This window comes from Agelaius phoeniceus, chromosome Z, assembly GCF_051311805.1.
Source record: "Agelaius phoeniceus isolate bAgePho1 chromosome Z, bAgePho1.hap1, whole genome shotgun sequence".
Taxonomy (NCBI): domain Eukaryota; kingdom Metazoa; phylum Chordata; class Aves; order Passeriformes; family Icteridae; genus Agelaius; species Agelaius phoeniceus.
Window position 1 is genome coordinate 81,542,686 of NC_135303.1, and position 20,567 is coordinate 81,563,252.

Genomic DNA, 20,567 nt, shown 5'->3' on the forward strand with positions numbered 1-20,567 from the left:
CTTTACACTACCCCTGTCAGAAGTAGCTGAAAAATCTCAAGTATTTCAAAATGGAAATACTGAAGGAAGAAAGAAACTGACTCATTGTGTTTTCTGACTACATATCTAGCTTTATTTGCAAAGACTTGAGGTACACTGATGTAAATTTGTAACCAGAATTAGGTTCATAAAGCTAAAATCAGAGCAAAGTTCAGAGCAACAGAGACCCGTTCAGTATTTCCAACATCTAAGAGGATAACCTACGGAAGATATGAGGCTAAATGAAAGAAACATTGAGTTTGCATCAATTACCAGAAGCAGCTGCTCAGGATACCTGATGGGAATATTCAGGGTCCTGGAGTCAAGTGAAAGTAAATTAACAGCTAAAGACAGAATAACGTGTAACTCCAGTCCTCCAGAAGCTTCTGTGTTTTCATGGTTCCCAGCCACCCTCCTCCTGAAGCACTGCAATGCAGCACTTAAGAGGAAAAAATGGGAGTGCTCACCTTAACCCATCTATCTAAAGAAGTCTTGAGTGCTCCAGTCAAATGTTTCTCACTTGATTTGTTTCCTGATAGACAACTGGAATTTCAATTTATTTAAATTTTTGAAGAAAAGTCAAAGTTCTGATAAAAAAAGTTTCCCAGTTTTCTGAAAAGCCTGCTATGGGATTTTTCTGCTATGGGATTTTTCTGCTATGGGATTGTTTTGCTATGGGATCTGGAGTCTGGTTTTCTGTCTGCACTCTCCACTAGATAAAAGACATTTCCCAAGCAGGTCTAACCTTGGCTTTTATCAAGATAGAAAATGTATCTCTGTGCAGGCATTTAAGTGCTTAGAGTGAATATCCTGCTCGGTACAAGTACAGTTTCACTTTATTACAAATTTGACTCACAATGATCACTTGGTGAGTGAAGAACAAAAAGCAAGTCATCGACTATCTAATCGTTCCAGCACTTACTCTGGCCTGCAAATTACTGTAGCAAGAAGAAGACAAAGAAACAATTCTCTTCAGTTCTACCTTTCCAGGACAACATTCAGCAGGAGGTAAAAAAAGACTGGGCACATACTTTTCAGCACGATACTTCCCCAAATTACACCTCTCATAGTGCACACGTTGCTCAACAGATTTAGGCACAACAAGAGCCAACAGAAGAACCTCAGGAGGATATATGAGCCAGAACTAAAATGTGAGTCCAGTTCCGTGTCAGGAGCAGGTACAGTTGGGTTCCAGTGGGATCCCTGCCTTTATGGGTGTCCTTGTCCTCAGAGGGAAGACCTTACGCACAAATTCCCAACTCTGGGCCTAAGACAATGTTACCCTAAAGTGGACACTGTTTTAAGCGAGTAGGAGCTTTGAGAGCAGGCTGTGCAGCCTACCATGCGATCACTGTACAGTCCAAGAGCTGCCTTCAGGGCTGCCATGAGCTCACCTCTGCCATCCCTTCCACTGGCCTCTGCGTGTCCACCTGCAGGATCCCATTCTTGGCCGTGCGAGACACTCGCAGTTCATGCCACTGGCCCAGGCTCACAGGCTCTTCACTCCTGTTCCAAGGGAAAGAAAAGTTTCAAGCATGTAACACTGTGCCTTTCTGATACTCTGCAATGTTAAAAAGTCAAGTCCTCTGGGATGATTTTCTAAATAAAAAAGAAGTATTAGCCACTGTGATTCTTCCCTTTTTAGAAAGTAACAATCTTCTGCAAAGACTATAATTCTAGAGCAAATAAAAAGCACTCTAGTTTTATTTATAAATGAAACACTATCACCAGCACATACTTTAGCCACCTCTGCTAAAGGTGAGTTTTTCTGCTCAGTAATTTATAACACGTAAAAACGAGTTTTTGTCTCATCCTCAATTCACTAAAAGCCTCCCACTTAATGGTTGGTCTAGCCCCACATTCTTCATCCTCTTTTAAAACAGAACTACTTTATGTTGGCTTATCAGCTCTATTTATGCATCCTGTTACATTGACATCTACACACACACACGTGCAGCCCGGATGCTGTACATAGAAGGGAAGTAATTAAAAAGTTATCCTAATGATGTGATGAGATCTTGGCTAGGAACAATAATCCCCAGTTGTGCAAAGTATTCACCAGTCTCAAAGGAAGCATTTTTAAACAGTTCTTACAATCTTTATTGGCACAGCACTAATATGAATAGCAGCCTGTATGAAGGGCAAAACCACATTCCCCTTCACAAGTTCTATAGATCTTTGTATCTTGTTTTCAAATGCCATTTTACTACACTGGTTAAAGCATTTTATGTCTAAATGAGATGTAGCAGACTTTCCTCCAGGAGGACTGGAAACTTGTGTTTGATTTACTGACCAAGCTGGAAAAATCAGAACTGTGTTATCTTGGACCCCTAAGACTTCCTAGCTTCAGTGAAAAAATACACAATTTCTGGGGATGAAAAAATGTTTTGTATTTTCAGAATACTTGCATTTAAAAACAAACAAACAAAAAAAACCCCCCATATTTTGAAATGAAAAAAAAAGGAAAGAAATTGTATGAGTCAATAGTGATTCAAATGCTGATTAAAAAATTTATATAATTTTGAAAATGTGAAAATAATATTTTCTTTTTTTTTCTTAACAATCAACAGTTTTGAAACCTTTCTGTTGTGGTTTTTTTTTTTTTGATCCTTGAAGTTTTCTTAAAGCTCATTTTTGTGTGTTTTAATGATGCTGCGGTATTATTTGACACTTCTGAATGATACTTGGTTCACAAAACCTCCACTAAAAATATTATCAAGCAATGCCAGTCACTTGTCCTTCTTCTTATGTAGCACCATTTAGGGTTTAACTGTCTTGGGTAAATCAACAGCTAAGGAAATCTAATCACCTTGAAGAAGTCAACATATACATATAAAAGAACCAGATAGGTTTGGCTACATGGTAAGTGGCCATACAGACATTATCTCCTCTGCTGCTTAGGTCTCATCATGCTAACCCTCCTGCTTTGCTAGATTTAATTACAATCAGGGATGATTAAGCCTTGCAGAGTCATCACTTCAGAGCTGCAAGCTCTTTTGTGGAATCATGGGCTTTTTGAAACCAACATGAGTTTGGTAACACTTTCTTCTGATGGTTGAACACTCCTGGCTCTTCATGTGCTGTGGGGTTACTTTTTCCCCATGTAAACCAAAGCTTAAAAAATATACCAGATCATGAAGATCTGGATGCTGCTTGGCCAAGGGAACTCCCAACAACTTCTCCTCAGAGACATTTCAGTGCTCAGGTTCTGCATCGCTTCTGCCTGTGGAAGAGCACACTGTGCTGCTTCCATCCTGGGACACATCAGGAAATCACAACCTTCACCTGCATCAGCTCTCCTACTGCTGCTGCTGACGTACACAAATAAGCTTGCCTCATCCTAATTATAAAGTTACTATGGCTGTGTTCTGATTATAATATAATATCTAACAGCCTGGTGGTCCTGTGGCAGAGGTATCAGGATGACCAGAGCTATATCCTTGTTACAGACACAGTGTAGGCATGATATAGTATGATTAAGATGGACTTTTAAGTGGACATTGACCAGGCAGGCATGAAAAGCAGGGAATCTATTTGTCTTATTTAATCACTGACAGAGCTGATGACAGGGTGCAAGTTGCACATTTTATCTAGAAAAAGAGCTAACAGGACAACCTGACAACTTTCAGTGAATCCTGGTGGTCTCCTGAGTCTCATCCATTCCTCAGCTACCTCACCACACTCTTTTCCTCCACTGCATGTAGCTCAGGCAGTAGCTGCCATCCAGCTTGCTCTTCTGCTTTCCAGCAGAAAGGGGCAGTTTCTACTCCCAGGCATATGCTTGTGGCTCTCTTTACATTTCATAACCCTACATATCAGTTAAACTTTAGTACAAGGTGTTTTGAAGTGCTACAATATTCTTGGAAGAAAAGAAAAAAATTCAACTGTAATATTTTATGGTTGCCAGTAACAGGAATTAGAAGGCTGCAATCACTAAAGATTGAAGGCTGTTGTAAAAAGGGCTATTCTGAGTTGGAGAAAAGGTCTCCAAAATTAGCTATTTGGAGCAAAAGAATGGAATAGGGCAAGTATGAAGTGATTCTTCCCTTGATATATCCTCTCAGCTTCTGGCAACTTGTCATTTAGCAATTTCCTGAGTCAGAGGCTGCATCTGTACAATTGCGTTTGATCTCCCTCAATGGAGCTTTCTTCAAATTTCTCCAATTTTTCTTAACCTATTTATAGTTTTGGCATCTGTAACTTGCTGTGACGATTAGTTTCCACAACTTATTTATGTACTCCTCTGAAAAAAAAAAACAAACCCCAAACCCAAAGAAAAAAAGTCTTATTTTCTTTCATTCCTTATTTTCTTTGCACATTGGAAAAATACCGAATCCTCATTAATCTCCATGCCATTTATTATTTTAAAACTTCTATCATACTTCCACCAAACTCTTTCTTTTCCAGGCTGAAAGGTTCTGCTGCGGAAGAGTTTTGTGGAAGATGTTTCATTCCCTCTCCTGGATGTCAAAACTACTCTTCCTTTTTAATTTTGCTAATTTCTTTTGAAATGATGCAACCAGAATAGCAGCAAGTTTTCAAGACAGGGTGCATTGTAGCCTTCAGCAGAGGCATTCTCCTTATTCCATTCCTAATAATTCTCTGCATTGTACTTAGGTTTCTGTATTTGTCTCTAAACAGTTTGCTGTTGCTTCCACAGAGCTACCCATGACGACTCCAGGATCTTTCTCTGTCTGACAACACTAACTGTTTTTCCACAGCTCTGCATTGTTAGGCTTGTGCATTATTTTGCATTTGCTCCCTTTATATTTCATATCTAATTTTGTCTGCAAAACTGAATGGGTTTGTTTGCTTGAGTCCTCATTCATTGCAAAATCAGTACATTTTCCCTAATCACAGTATAGTCAAAATTCCTCATGCCCATCCACAGGAATCATTGGTATGCAAGACTTGCAGACAGAGTACATATTTTGCATAAACTTTATATAGATCATTTCTAAATATCAGGTCAGCCTGGTCAAACTGGCAGCCTCCTGGGCCATATCCAAGATACTCAGTGCCTCTGTTCAGCCCAGTGCCTTTTCAGAAAGCCCAGGAACAGCTGCCCAGTGATTGGGCACTCAGTTACACAGGGGGAGAGAGCAGTGTTTTTGAGGCACAAGACATTAATTTTAGGATGCAATGAGTCACTTACAGAAGGTCTGTCTGGGAACCTTGGTGACCAGGTTAAACCACATATTTATGTTTTAGACAGCTTACGTTGTATAAATTGGATGCTAGCCTCAGGTCCCTCAAAAACAGCACTATGAGGAAGTGGAGGGACATGGAGCTGTCTCTTCTTGTGCCACCTCCAGCCTGGCACCCCTGCTTGGAACTGGAAGCCAGAAAGGAGGATGCTCACATAAGTGCCAATATTGTGAAATCCTATGGCTAGAAAGTATATGCATAAAATATTTCTAGACCCCCTAACAGTGTCATGGGGGCAAGAAGGGAACTACTGCAATACCATATAGACACAACTGTAACATCTGCAGTAAGATAAAGTATAAAGCTTTGAAATACACTGACGTAGAAAAAAAATCCTGTCCCCTTGACCAAAATTATTGTGCTTAATAGTGCTTCTGTGCTTCCTCAGAAGCAGGCACAAGAGACCAAGGGGCTCACACGCCTCATCGTAGGCTGTGACCCTTTCCAGCCCCCTCCTCTGCTGGATGAGCACCGTGGCACTGCTGGGAAGCAAACACCATCTTTGGGAGGTGTTAATCATGCATTTACCTGATAACAGCTGTTCCTGAGCCACAGTCAAACCTGAACTCCACGTAGCCAGCCACCAGGGTGATGGAGAGGAAGTCCTTGCTGTCTGTGTCATAGCTGTACAAAAGGACACCAGTCTCTAAATCTGGACGAAATGTCAGCTCAAACTCCATGAAGGAAAGGTAATTCTGTGGTTCCAAGGGCCAGGGTGTGCTAGCAAATGATCTTAAGGATTCGTTGAACTGAGGTATGGCCAAGGTGAGTGCTGGAAATCCAGAAATCACAAGTAAGTCAGTTGAGGTTCAAACATAAAGGATTGACTCTTACCAACCAGTGTCTGTTCCTTGTGTTAAGTACTTAAGCTAATGATTAGCAAAACAACCTGATTTTTTTTTCATCTAAATTAAAAATATTTTATAATCCTACCCAATACTAGTTAATCCCTTCCTTTTCCAGGGATGTATTTGTACTGTAAAGTATTTTGTACCTTTTCTTTAGTGATTCATAATAGTTCCTTTCAAAGTAGCAAGCATGCACACAGTGGGTGGTAGCATGAAAATTTCTACAGCATAAATAATAATGCCAGATGTATTTTACTACTTGCATCTCTGATATTAGCAGGCAATTGACATTATGTCCTTTACATTTCAAAATATACAACTGACACTGGTTTTAGGAGAAAGGTGGGTATTTTTTTGGGATTAATGAGCAGCTGTGGAGTGGTACATTATTTTAACTTCTGAATAGTAATTTCAAGATTCTTAAATACAGTTAGCTTAAATAAGCAGAGATGTTTGAGAATAACAGATTATGTAGGAGCTGTATGTAGCTCCAAAGCAGTAAGAGAAACGTTTCAGTAGGTGACTTAAAAAAGATGAAGTAACAAGTATTCTCTTCTCTCAGTGTAACACTATGGACCTCCTCAGGTGTCTCTAAGTGGAAAATACATCAAACACTAAATAATACACACAAAGAAATAGAGGCATCGCAGTATCCACTCACCCTCCTCGCAATGATGACCTTTAAATCCAAGAGGACAAAGGCAAATGTAAGAGTCTGCTTTGCTTGCAGTACAGGTGCCACTGTTGATGCAGGCTGCCTCATCACAGATGCCACTGCTACACTCACCTAAACACAGGAGTCAGAACATCAATTTATCGGAGAAGTTTGTCAAAGATTTATTTGGCTGTTGATCGCTGCTAGTAACCAACACAATTTGCTCTTATGCCTAGATTCTTTCCCAATTTGTCAAATGGCATGCAATTTAGACAAGGGAACTTGATTATCAGTATTTTTTTTTAAATATCAGACCAGCAAGACACCTTATAAAAAGCAAAAAGTAGCCCTTACAAGCAAACCATGATAGAAATAACATTCAATCATGCCTTGGATTACTTATTGTCTGCTCTTCTTCCTATTTTCTCATAGGATACAAATTTCTCTAAATTGTTTACATGCACCAAGCCTGGTTTAATTTTAATTATCTTAAGTGCTTCTTAGCTCACTATAAATTCATGCTATCCTGAGCATGGAAGGTGTTAACATTATCAACTGATCTTATTAACCAAATGAGGTTGTCAACCCTCTTGTCCACACTAAAAGGGATCCATATCATCAACACATGTACTTTTTAAGCAGCATCTCTACTATGCTGGCACATCAATTTAAATAATAAGGATATCATTTCTTCTTGCTGGATTTTAGCTGACATTGTTGTAGAACAAATAAATTCTCATTTGCTTTTTAAAACTGATATCTATAAAACTGTCAATCTGAAACTACACAACCATCAAATGTACACCTGATTGACGTTCTTGTTGAATTTATTTTCTCCTTTAGTTTCTGATCAAATAACTCTCTTCGTCAATAGTAACAATTGATTACATTATCTTATACATTAAGAGAGACCAAGTTGTGGTGTACAATGGTAAGCGCACCATTTGGAGGGGCTTAGTGTCTTATAGCAAACTAAGAATTACACATTTATTATGAGGGACATTGAAGTATCACCTCTCAGATGACAAAGGTTTCATGAGGCAGTTCTGGCAATAAACATTGGGGAAGTGTTTTACAACTTAAAGTGATATAGAGAAGTCTTGAAAAACTATTGCAAAAAGGGGATATGCCCTTTTTTTTTGTTGTTGTTTAAGCACAGCACTCTGATTGCAAGGACAGTTTTGAAAGCAGGTCTCTACAGATCATCAGCAAGGCACTGGTGTTTGTACAGCACCAGCTTCACAGTTTGAATTCCCATCCCAAAGCCAGAAAGAAAACCACAAACAAAAATGCAGATTAAATGGCAGATGTGCTGGTCCAATCACTCTGCTCTCCACAGTGGAAAACAACCTTTTCTAACTAACTCAGGGCAGAAGCAGAAACAACTCACAGATCATCTGGTACCACTCCCTGATAGACCAGACTTGTCTCCTATTGCTCATCTGCAAATCTCCTACCAGGACCACTTTTCATTGTAGGGAGGGCAGGTCTGACTACAGCAGCCATGACACAGGACTCCAGGGCTGACCTGAGGAGCACATAAAAGTCCCCCAGCAAGGAAAACATGCTCCTTTTCCATGGAAGGGGACAGTTCCATCTGCTCCATGCCCAGTCATGGGATCAGGGCTGCTGGCTGTGCTCATCGAGCTGTCTTTGCCCCTTCTGGCCTGCACTGTAATGGCCACAAGTGAATCAAGGCAGGACAGGTATCTTGTCCCTCAGATACACTCACCAATTATTGTGACACTGACAGAATAGCACTAGCTCTGTTTTACAGGCAAGGAAACAGAGCCAAGACGTGTAAACAAGGATCTCTATGCGTCAAGTGTGTGATCTCTGTGCACCAATGCTCATCTTTGCTGCCTCTGCTCCAGAGTTAATGTTGACAGTATGTTCCAACAGATCGGAGTTAAACAAAGTCTTTGAGAAACAGAAAAGAACAAGGAAGACAACAACAACAGGACCACTCATGGGACACCTGATTTGAGAAACAGCTTGAACTGGAGTAGTGTTGATATTTAAGGACATTGCTCTCCCACTGTCCCAGTGGCTTTTCACAGCCTTTGGGCCAGCATAGGTGACTATGCTGAAGAGGCAAACCACAAGTGTGGTGGCTGCATTTGCTTGGCTCCAATGGCAGATAAGAAGGAGAGAAACTGCAGCAGCAGTCCCAGTCCTGCCATGTCTGCTCCAAACCATGCCCAGTGGTTGGACCATCCTCTGTTGGTCCCTCAGCTCACAGTGGGACCTCTGCTGTAGCCAGAAGGGATGGATGGACCCCTCTGCTCACCACCCTCAGTTCTGTGATCCATGTAGCATGTAGCACAGCACTCCTGATTTATATATATATATATATATATATATATTTCTGTTGGCACAGTATATATATATATATATATATACTGTGCCAACAGAAAAAAAAAAATATATATATATACTGTGCCAACAGAAAAAAATCTCCAAGTGACTGACTCGCAAAAGTCATTCCTAAACCTTAACAGAGCTTACTTGCAATTTTTTTTATTTTGAGTTATACTTACATGACCTATTGTTTGCAAGTCTCTTCTGTTACAGTTTCATATAAATAAATGTGTGCAGTGACACAAGGACAGCAAGGCTTTATCAGTCAGTTTTGAGTCACACATGGCAGAGCGCAGCATTTATTTTCATTGATGTTGATTGTTAATGCAGTAGTATGTGGAGCATTCATGGATGGGAATGAAACTAGCTGCATCCCAAGAGGCAATAGAGATTAGGGCTAGAGAAGTTCAGCAGGGCTTTCATCTGTCTAAATTCCATAGATTCTCAGTCTATCATAAAATTACACTCTGATTCCAAAATCTTACTCTTTTCAGCAACTGTTTCTTTGGCCAGTCTGTTCTACTCCTGCATTGCACAGAAGTTTGGCCATGTTATCTAGAGAATACAGAGCAATTGTTAAGAAGTTTCTCATAAATCATTTCCTTCTTGGGATGTCAAGTGCACAGCTACAGAAGAGAAGAAAGATGACATTGTGGCTGAAGCACGGCAGGGAGAGTTCAGTGGTATGGAATCTATTTCTCGCTGCTAGAACTTGCCTTCTGTCTTGGGTTTACCCTTATTCTTGCAATTTTAAGACTGGGAGATCATCAAAGTAAGGATTTTGTTGCCCTCCCTTTTTTCAAGTGCTCATTAAAAGGATGAAATATATGAATAAATAAGACGGGACTAGTTAATTAGCTTCCCTACTTCTCCATCTTTTACTCTGTGAGGGAAAAATAATTTTATAATAATACTTCATAAAGCTGCTGGAAGTATTTATTCCAAGCTATTTTTAAATCACATCCATGGCTCTGGGTAGCAAAACAAAGGATGGTATACAGGAAAGCCTATATGCTTCAGCAGTGGTTGGGTGTAACACAGAAAGCCCTCTGTAACATCCACAGGGCTGCTGTGGGCCTGAGAGATCCATGTGTTACTTTGGACAAGTGCAATGATGTCTTTAGGCAAAATGCATTTTGTTGGGTCCGTATTGTTTCAAAGGCAAGCTCAGCATACAAACTATTGATTTCTGAGGACATGACTGTGTCAGTCAGGGGCATGAAGTGGTGCCCTGAGAGCTGCTGGCAGAAATACCGGCGCAGTTGTAATGATATCTGCAACACAGATCCTACTGTTCACTGATGAAAAGGGGTTTACTATTTGCTGTGCACAGGATGTCCACAGAGGGCTTACTGGTGCAGTGTGATGAACTGTCCTACTACTGACCCAGCAAGAGCAATGTGCAAAGGAACAGAGGAAAACCATTGAAAAGTAGAGACCATGCCTGCACCCCCTCAAACCTGGACCATCGCTCAATTTGTCCCAACAGGAAAAAAAGTAACCCCTGGTTAGCCACTGATTAAAACCCCCACACCATTGCACTCACCGACATCAGCACCACTGAGAGCTTTCCCTAATGGCCAGGGTCTCATGTCAATTGTCTTCCCATTGATGCTCAGGGCCTGGACGCAGCCCTGGAAGCCGCGGTTGGTGCCGGCGGCCCTGACCAGCCAGTACACGCTGGGAGCACCGCCAACGTAGAAGGGAGTCTGGAACGTGATCTTGCTGTACTGGCCCTAAGGGAGAGCAGAGCACAGCATGCTGTGTAACACATGTAACACAGGAGAAATCATTAAGCCACAGTGCTTTACAATCCATTTTTTTCCTCCATGAAGAACTGTGTCAGGGAATGTTGTTTGTTGGTAATTCCTTACCATTCGTCATTCCCTAAATCAGTACACCATTTGAAATCAACCTTTTTCACCTGCATCCCATCACGATAACAAGAACTACTAAAAGCACAATAAAAAAGACTAGAAACCACTGTTTTGAGGAGAAAGCATCGTCTGTCTTTTGCTGCAATTTCTTCCTTTCTTTCTGCCAAAAAATTGTTCGTCTTCTAAACGGCAAGCCCTGAGGGATAGACCAATGAGATATTGTCTTTTGGACAGAACCCAGCAAGTGTTTGGTATTTAATAATTATGAAATGACAAAATAAGGTAAAAAAACAAAGAAAAGGCAAAAGCCAGTAAAGTCGCAATTTCAGCGGGGTTCTGCTCACTTTGCCATTGCTAAATGTACTGCCCATCTCTTTAACAAATCTATAGAAATCTACATATATAAGTTTACTAAAATTGCTACAGTGAAAGAACAAATAACATCAAAACCAACAGAACCTTTTTGTATCACTGACCCAAACTCCATGCTACTTCAGCCAAATGAGTCACAATTCCCTCCACAAACTGATCAAAATGTGACTTCTGCCTCCTACTCAACAGCTCTTTCAAAACCCCACAGACCTTTAGAAGAAAATATTAAAAATTCTCAGTTATTTGGGGCCAGGTTTTACCTACCTGTGCTTTTGACAGCACTGACCTCTAGCCTAAAATCTTTCAAGATTTTTCACCCCTGCCCTGCCCCCATAGTGTTTATAACAATATATTCTATCACCATAGGCTGTATTTGGCTAGGCTAAATAAGCTGAGGTTATTGAGTCTGCAGGTGTTCACTTGCACAGTACACTGCAGAAGCTGTACACATCTCTCCTGATTCACATCTGCCCTTTGCATGGCCTCAGAGCACTGGTAACAGCAACACATGACACACTGAAATTCTTTCCTCTGTCATTTCCAGCTGATGAGAACTCAATACACTGCAATTTTTTCTCTTCAATGCCTGCACATAAAAGTGGAAAGTAATAAGACAACTGAAGCAGCTTTCTTTCAGGGCTAGGGATGGCATGTTAATAGTGGCTATCAAAGGATAGACAATTTGAAATTGCCTTTTCTTCCAGTGCCTTAATTTTGTTTTCTGGCCCAGCAACAGATGAGCAAGTCAAAGCATCTTCCTGTATTATATTTTATCTTGTCAGCCTTGTATGAACTTGCTGGTGTTAACGTAAGTCAGGGCAGAATGTCTATCTCTATTACTATGCTTAAATCTTTGTCCAGAATATGCATGTAATTATACCTCTGTATACAAATCTCGTGTGGGTATATGCATCTTATACATAAATATATACTCATACACACATATGCATCTAATTTTTATGCCTGAGGAAGCAGAGCAGTTCTCTGAGGCTTAAAAAAGAAAATAATCAGGGACAGCAGCTGTGCAATCTAGTAAACTTCTAATGGCCTGTATTTGAGACTGGCATAGGGTAGATGAAGGGTGGCAGAGCAAATATGGGGTACAACAGGGAAACAGTGATGGGATTCAGCCCTGAGATATTTATCTCTGTGATTTCTAAATTATGTATTTGGAAGAATAATCTGTACTCTGATCTCAGTTCACTAAATGTTCTAACATCAATAAATAAAACTGCACCTTTTAAATCTGATCAGACTTCTGGTGGCAAGAAAAGAAACATCATCACAACCTTGAGAGACCCCAAGATTGAGCCACAAGGGCAGGATTACCAACCTGAGATTTTCCTGTCACTGGAGCATTGTCGTCCATCCTGAGCCAGCCATTCACCCCATCTCTGAACAATGTGACACTGTGCCAGTTCCCCAGCTTGATTTTGTTTTCACTCGTTATGATTCCAACTCCTGTACCACAGTTGAACCTGGGATCATGAGATAGAGAGGGCAAGGTGACAATCTTACATTGACCAAATAAGCAAAAGTTGGTTTTAGATTCCAAACATTCTTTTTGCACTTGGGAACCTCTCTGTTCCACACTGCATATTAGCACAGGAAATTCAGACAGCAAGTCTACGTAAGATCTGTTCCAAATTTCAAACTTCATTAATCTGTCTTTCAACGTGGAGAAGATTTTGCATTCTCTGTCTGTACCAAGCGCATTGCCAAGCTTGTCAACAGCTGAAACTCTTTCAAGATGGAGGGTATTACAATCTGAGCTCCTGCTATCACAGTAATTTCTCCTGGGAATTTTTCAAGCTCCCTAGTGAAAGGCAGTGATACGTTAATAACTCTGCTAGTCTACTTGAAACTCGATTGACAGGAAGACCTCCAGGAGAGCTGAATGTGCACAAAATGTCCCATTTTCCCTGACTGTCATGCAGTGCAGGTGAACAGAAACACAACTAAGGCACACCACCCACTTTGTTATTCCCCACTTTTAAAGGACTCACCCTCCCAATTCAGGAGATCCCAGAAATACTCTCTCACTTGCTTCATATCTATCAGACTGCAAGAAACAGTCTCCATCTTCATTTAAGAAACCTAAACAAGGTATCATCTAAACAAAACATATAAGATGAAGTTCCTGGCCCCTTGCTGTCACTACATCCTTTGTTTTGCTACATTATCTCCAAGCCATTTTCTGTGAAGCAAAAACACTGACTCAGTATACCACCAATGTACCATCAGCTTAGCAAATACAGTGGCTCACTGGCATTTCTGGTAACATAGCTATGAGCCCCAGACAAATGTCTTAAAGAAAACTGATCATTTTGCCTTTACTCTGAGGTCTGAATAAAAGAGCTCAACAGGGCCCATGTTCACACACTAAAGAAAGATGAGAGAAAAAGGTATTGAAGTACTCTTAAATGAAATTATACTGTCCATTTGGTGCTCTGTATGGGGCAGAAGTCAAAGACACTGGAGATACTCATCACATGTAGCAGTCCCAGGAAGCAGCAATAGCCCTGTCTCTTTACATCAGATTTAGGATGGAGGTTTTACCTGAACTGGAGGCTACGTCGGATGATTGCCAGTGACATAAAATCACCACGACCATGCTCATTTTCTCCACAGTACAGCAGCAAACCATCCTCGGATTCAGCCTGCAATCATTGCGCCAACATGAAAAATCAAAGCCTCACAATTACAGATAAAAGCAAGCAGTAGTGGGGGACTTTTCTCCAGAAAAGGGTCATCATTTTTCAGAATGAGTTTTTAACTTCCCGAATCAGAACTTGTTTGATCAGTTTTGAATCCTGCATTTGAAAAACCTAGAAAATCACTGCCTTAATGGTTAAACAATTTAAGACCATCTCTTAAAGTACGATACTATCAGACCTGAAAAAAAGCCTGGAAGTATTACAGACTGTCAGACATATCCTATACGAGACTCGTGAGTAAAAAGTCTAGCAAGAATGTCCTAGCAAGCCTGGTAAGTGTTGACACATCAGACTCACTGTGTATGAATACATACACCCTACTTCACATGTTCCATGAGACTGACACTCCTCAAGCCAAACAGGCTGTGCTGGCAGCAATTCTCCATATGCTCATAGCAGCTGGCACAGTGGCTTTTTGCAGCCATCCTGCGTTTTAAAATGGCAAATTGCCAGGGGAGTGTAAGATCAGCACTGAGGCGACTGATTGCTGCTGCGTTAGTAGCAGTCTCCTTCCCAGATTGTCTGCTTTATCTGGGGGTGGGGATGCGTCCAAGAGCTTGGCCACCCTCCCTAGAGGCAGCCCTGCATGTTCTGTCCATAGCAAACAGACAGCACTAACACAAGCCAGCATGGGATTTATCCCCACTTTAGTCCTGCATTTTAAGTAATACAGTATCCTGAATGTATCAGTAGCCCGTGTCCCAGACTTCAGAGGGAAAAAATAATGTCCACTTAAACCCTGCAGGGTGGGAAAGGAATGCTATTCACAGGGCAGTGTTTTGCTTAGTATGACAGGATCATCATCTCTTGTCCACAAAGATACAGTATACCACTTTCAAACTCTAATTCACAAAAAATTCTGTGTGTTCTTCAGCCTGTAGCTCATCCACCTGACTGTAACCTCACTCCTGTACATTGTTGCTAGCCCACAACTACGAGTCCCAGGGGTTCTCTCATGCAGCACCTACCAACAATGGATGAAAACCCTTCAGCTGCTTACAAACTTAATTCACATTCACTGAGGGTCGAGCCAGATCTCTGCAGATGAAGGTTACACACAGGTTCATCACAATTACACTGAAGCTATACTGAAGCTAAGTTACAGCTCTATTGTCCACCACAACAGAGTGAGAAAATAAAATTTAAAACACCAGTCTGAGAATTCCTTAAACTTACCCTGAATTCAAGAGTAATTTGAAATGTCTGATAGGACTTTTTCAGTGGTTCAAAGGTGATATATGAGTAGCCAAAGAACTGGGGATACTGGATACTAATATCTGAAAAGCAAAGAGGAAAGCATGTTATTTAGCAGTTCTCTTCCGAATAAAAATCAATATACACATTTAGTGCTAGATAACATCAGGTGGCAATGAAAGGCAGAGTTCCTCCAGAGACAACCATTAGGCAGTAGCAGTCAACAATCAGTTAACCTACTGCCTTGTCCTCCCACCATTTTTTACAGCTAATTCCTTTATTCCCAAGGACCTGGTGAACTTGGAAAGAAACAGGATACTGAGGGCCAAATAATGCTCAATAGTTGAATCAGAGAATTCAGAGGAAATTTTGGCAGGTTTTCATCCTTGTTATAGAAGAAAGACCAAACATTATCTTCTTTTAAGGACTGATTTAAGAAAGAGAGGACAAAGTAATTTTCTGTTCTGCAGGATTACAAAAACACACATGGGAAATACGGCCAGACTCTGGGCAGCATTAGTCACTGCTACTCTGTAGCTGCTGCATCCAGCATCTGGAGAATCACTGGATGTCTCATAACAGCCCAGCAGCTTCCAGCACTTCTCTCAAATCAGCTCAGGGCAGAAGCTAAAAGGAGTGATGGGGAAGAGAGAGTCCTTGCAGGCATCTTTCCATCCCTGGCTGCAACAGAGGCTCTTTTAATTGCTCTTGTCAAATGGCATTATCAACCCTCACCCTTTGCTGTCTTGTGTTAGACCCTGTCCCTGAGAGAAAATGAAAATTAGAGGTGTCTTACTGCTAGCCACTGTCAGCTGTAAAATTACCTTTGCAGCCTATTTTCCTTAGAAGCACTGAGGAGAGACACAGTTTCAGGCCTGAGTTTTTATATGGACAGTGGATTTAAGTCTAATGAGGAAGGAAGGATGAGGATTCCTATTCATCTTTGCTATTTAAATATTGAGTTTTCTCACTCAGTTTTTGAATCTGAGTTCTCTCAGCATTTTTGCTTGCAAGGCATACATTTTAGGCTGAGATGAAGGGGATTGGTGCTATAAACCTGAATGCAACTTTAGCAGAGAACAATTATCTCATGTCCTGATCACAAGTAGAACTGTCTGGACCAGAGTGCCAGGCAGCTGTTGAATGTGAAGAAAAGTCTGTTTCCATCAGATTAATATATTATTTAGCAATACTGGCTGCTGAAGACAAACTCTGTACAGAGGAGTATTGGCACATGATGTTTACTCTGGAATAACACCCTCCCCTGTGAAAAACAGAGGGTTTGGGCTGGTGTTAATAGACTGCTTTACAACTTGTATATGGCCTTGTCAGTTCAAATAAATCCTCAACTCTTCATACTGATCAAGGCCTAAAATCATATCTGCAGCTGTTCCATGTGGCTGAGTCACATCAAATTGTTTTCAGAAGGAGCCCTCTTTGTTCCAGCACTCCAGTTAAAGAAGATGAAGCACCCTCAGTGTCTGTATCCCTGATGCATGATGCTGTGCAACATGAAACTCTAACATGACCCTGTAGAAGAAACCTGTGTCCCTGATGCTCTGCTGTATGGCACAACCTTGGCAGATCAGATCAGCATGCAGAGGGATGGGCAGATCAGCTCCTTCTTAGCAGGAGGAACAGCACCTCCACTGCCAATGGGACATTTTCTTTTCATGGGCCCTGGCATTCATCTGACCCTTTGGTCACCAAACCAGAAAAAAAATTACTTCAGGGGGAAAAAGTGACCTGCTTATGGCCTGGTGAGGGAGCTAGACTGGCTCAGCTGGTGATCTGCTCGGTGTTAACCTTGGGAAAGGGTGGGTTTAGGTCTCTAGAGGGAAAGAACAAGAAGACAGCAAGGGAAGAAGAAGTAGGACAGCCTCCTTCAGCTCAGCAACTTCTTGCCATGGCTCAGCTGCCCTGAAAAGAGGCAACAGGATAGGTGGCAAGTCCTGATGAACGCAAACACTTCCTCACATGCTTTTTGAACTGGGGATGAGATTTTGTTCCTCCCTTGCCCAGTTTGCCTGACATGAGTGCTGCACTGCAGACTTGCAGACCATGGGGAAAGCCTCCTCTGGAGGTATTTTTACAATGGGAGTTTTCTCACATCCCTGCTGTGGGACCAGCACCATCTGGACTACACAGAAAATGGGGGTGGTTCAGGGCTTCAGCTGCTGCCAAAATGCAAGTATCAAAGAGGAGTTGAATGTCTTCAGGTTCCATCTGAGGGTGCCATGATTGGACCCTGTCACAGCTAGGTGTTTAACAGCATACCTGCTCCACCATCCCCTGACTCCTAGGTGGCAGAAGGACAATTAACTGCCCCGGTGCATCCTTTACACAGGTTCTGCATTCAGCTTCATTAAGGAATGACTTTTCCCCACCTCACTGGGGAAAAAAAGCAAATGGGGCGATGCCAGAACTGCAATTTGCCACTGGTAGGGACCCACAAAGCCCAGCTGGCTATCCCCAAAGTGCACATTGGCGGGCTCTTCGCAAAGCCGCTCCTCGACCCAGACAAAGAGCAGCCAGCAGCCGTGGGCACACAGAAGCCCACCTTCCTGGCAGGTCTCCCCTGCCTTGCCCAGGTTGCAGTGGCAGCGGGAGCCGCCGCGGTCGTAGTCGTTGATGCAGAAGCTGTCGGCGGAGCACACGGCCTCGTCGCAGGACAGCTCGGAGAGCCGCGGCACGGGCGGGGACACTGAGGGCCCCGGGCTGGCAGCAGGGACAGCAGTGGGCTCGGAAGTGGTTGTCAGGACCCGTGACAGGAGCCTGGAACTAGACCCTGGAGTGACCTTAGTTTCGACCAGAAATTTTCTGTTGCCTCCTTTAATAGCAGGAAGTGGTCTGAGCTGAAAGGAAGAAACACCAATTCAGTAAAATTAAAATTCTGTGGGGAAACAAAATTAACACATTTTAAGATACAGATCTGAGGCAAGAAACTCATCCTCAATGAAGAAAAAGAAGGAACCACATCACTATATTTAAGCACTTAATATCAGATATTGAACTTCTTGACAGGACCAGACACTAAAATATCCAGACTATAAAGAAAACAGAAGTGCCAACAACAAATCTTGACATTTACCTCTTCTATATAAATGTCATAGTCTGAATCATCAATATCAAATCCATCACCATCGCCAGTCACTGTGTCTGTGATGTACCGATGTCCAAAGCTTCCACTTCCCAACTCCTCAGAGCCTGAAAAGACATAACTGGCATATGTCACTTCCTATAGTTTTTTGTCTTTGCACACAGCAATTCAGATCTTACCACTCCTTCCATTCACAACACTTAAACCTAAACTGATGCTAATGTTCATGCTGTGCAGACAATGCAAGTGTCAGTCTGGAGAAGGCAGATCCTGTCCAAGTGATATACACAAAGCTTAAAACAAAGTGAAGACCTTCATTTAGTCGCTTACTAGGTGATTAAACAAATAAAGCAGGCAAAGCTCAGTTCTCCCTCTGCAAACTGACTTGTATTCATCATTTTTCCAGGACAAAGGTATCAGACTTTTTTGACTGAATTGTTTTTAAGTCAAGCTTTTCCCTTTTGTAAAGACAGTCTTGTATCTGCCTTACTGGAACAGCAAAAGAGATGCATGCAGGCAAGATACACTCTATGTAGGATTTAATCTACCTCCACTGACTCCAAAACTCCTGAAATTAGTGTCCTGTGTGTATTCTTAGACTATTTTATAAATACAATTCAGCACCTTGAAACAAGAAACATTCACCTTCACCCAGAGGGTTGCTGGGCACTGGAACATGCTCCCCAGGGAAGTGTCACAGCACCAAGCCTCACAGAGCCCAAAAAGCACTTGGACAATTCTCTCAGGCACATGGTGGGATTATTGGGGCTGTCCTGTGCAAGGCCAGGAGTTGGACTCCATGATCCTTCTTGGTTCCTTCCAACTCCAGATATTCAGTGATTCTATGGCCATGTGTTTTTCAAGTACATAATCTACTTCTGCCACTTCCCAGAGTGCTGAACTGTGCTTTGGAGGACTCTGGGCTGGGAACGGACAGTTTGAACAGTAAGGGGATCCTTATTTCTATTTCACAGAAAGTGTCTGTACTTTTCTGCACTTCACGTAGCAAATTCTGCCTAAACAGTGGTTTGTGCTTTTTAGCTATTAAAATTCACCAGGTCATGAAGAAACACAGTAAAAGTAACCAAACCATTACAGTTACTTGTCATTGCAGTGAGGCTGAGAACAGGTGTCTTTAAACCATTAAAACAACAGACTCATATAACTGCCTTTTCCATACAATATTTTTCCATCACTTAAAAACAGCATAAGCAATTTTGGTTTACAAAGTCTCTCTACTGAGCTGAGTGTACCTACCTAAATCTTTTTATACTCTCTCCTCGTTTGCTGTGATTGCAACCCAGAAGTCCTGGCAGGCAGTAATGAAATCCAACACATGTGCACCAGAGATGAATGTGTGCCCTGGCTGACTGACTGGCCACACTCCCTGTGCCCTGCAGGGGTTACTTATCAATGGGCTTTGCACATTACATCAGCATACAGAAAAATGAGAAACAAATGAGTAGAGATAATGAGGCATATACACTTGCAACCTAGAAATCATGCTGGACTGGGACAGAACGTGTGTAAGTCTTTCCACTCTAACATGTATACCTAGTCATCTGTAAATAATACATTTTATCTGTACGTTAAATAAAAGTATTCAGCACTGAGTTCAACCAAATGAGCTAAGAAGAGAGCTCCCCTCTATGACTGGTAACAATATGAGGCAAACAGGACAAACTACATCCAGATTATTTCTGCTACTGACTGTGAATGCAGAGCCAAAGGATTAAGTGTTAGGGAATCAGACTGCACATTTATGAACTAGTCCCAGTCCTACAAAAACTGGAATGAATTTCACCATCCTGAAATAAAAATGTAAAAATACCCTCTTACTCCTAGTATTCACTTTTATAATCATTCAGGTTAGTCATCATCCAGAACAATTTTACACCAGGCAGGAAGCTAGGGAGACTAAAGCAGAGAAGAGAAGAGAACAGTAGAGTAGAGTAGAGCAGAGTACAGTACAGTACAGCAAAGCAGAGTAGAGTAGAAAATTATTCAGTTGGAAGGAACCTATAATGATCATGTAGTCAAGCTGCAAGTTCTACCCATCACTGCATCACATCCCCTTCTTTGGTAAACAATGATTCTGTAAGACATGCATTTCTACAAAAGAGTTCCAGTGTGTAAAACCACAAATATATGCATTACAAATATGATTTGCAGTTGGATTGGTTTTGCACTGCCTGGTTCTTGCAGCAGGGTAGGGTT

General features: G+C 41.6%; 1 protein-coding gene across 3 annotated transcripts in view; it reads right to left on the minus strand.

Moving 5' to 3' along the window:
* Positions 1–20,567, minus strand: part of EGFLAM (EGF like, fibronectin type III and laminin G domains) — a 75,139-nt gene that overhangs the window by 13,455 nt on the left and 41,117 nt on the right. For all 3 annotated transcript variants that reach the window (XM_054652236.2, XM_054652235.2, XM_054652237.2), the window contains exons 8-16: positions 18,342–18,457; positions 17,811–18,105; positions 15,233–15,333; positions 13,899–13,999; positions 12,673–12,817; positions 10,637–10,826; positions 6,736–6,861; positions 5,755–5,998; positions 1,413–1,524 (exon numbers count right to left, since the gene is read on the minus strand). In XM_054652236.2, the coding sequence (XP_054508211.2) occupies positions 1,413–1,524; positions 5,755–5,998; positions 6,736–6,861; positions 10,637–10,826; positions 12,673–12,817; positions 13,899–13,999; positions 15,233–15,333; positions 17,811–18,105; positions 18,342–18,457 (1,430 nt within the window). The remainder of the gene's footprint in view (positions 1–1,412; positions 1,525–5,754; positions 5,999–6,735; positions 6,862–10,636; positions 10,827–12,672; positions 12,818–13,898; positions 14,000–15,232; positions 15,334–17,810; positions 18,106–18,341; positions 18,458–20,567) is intronic.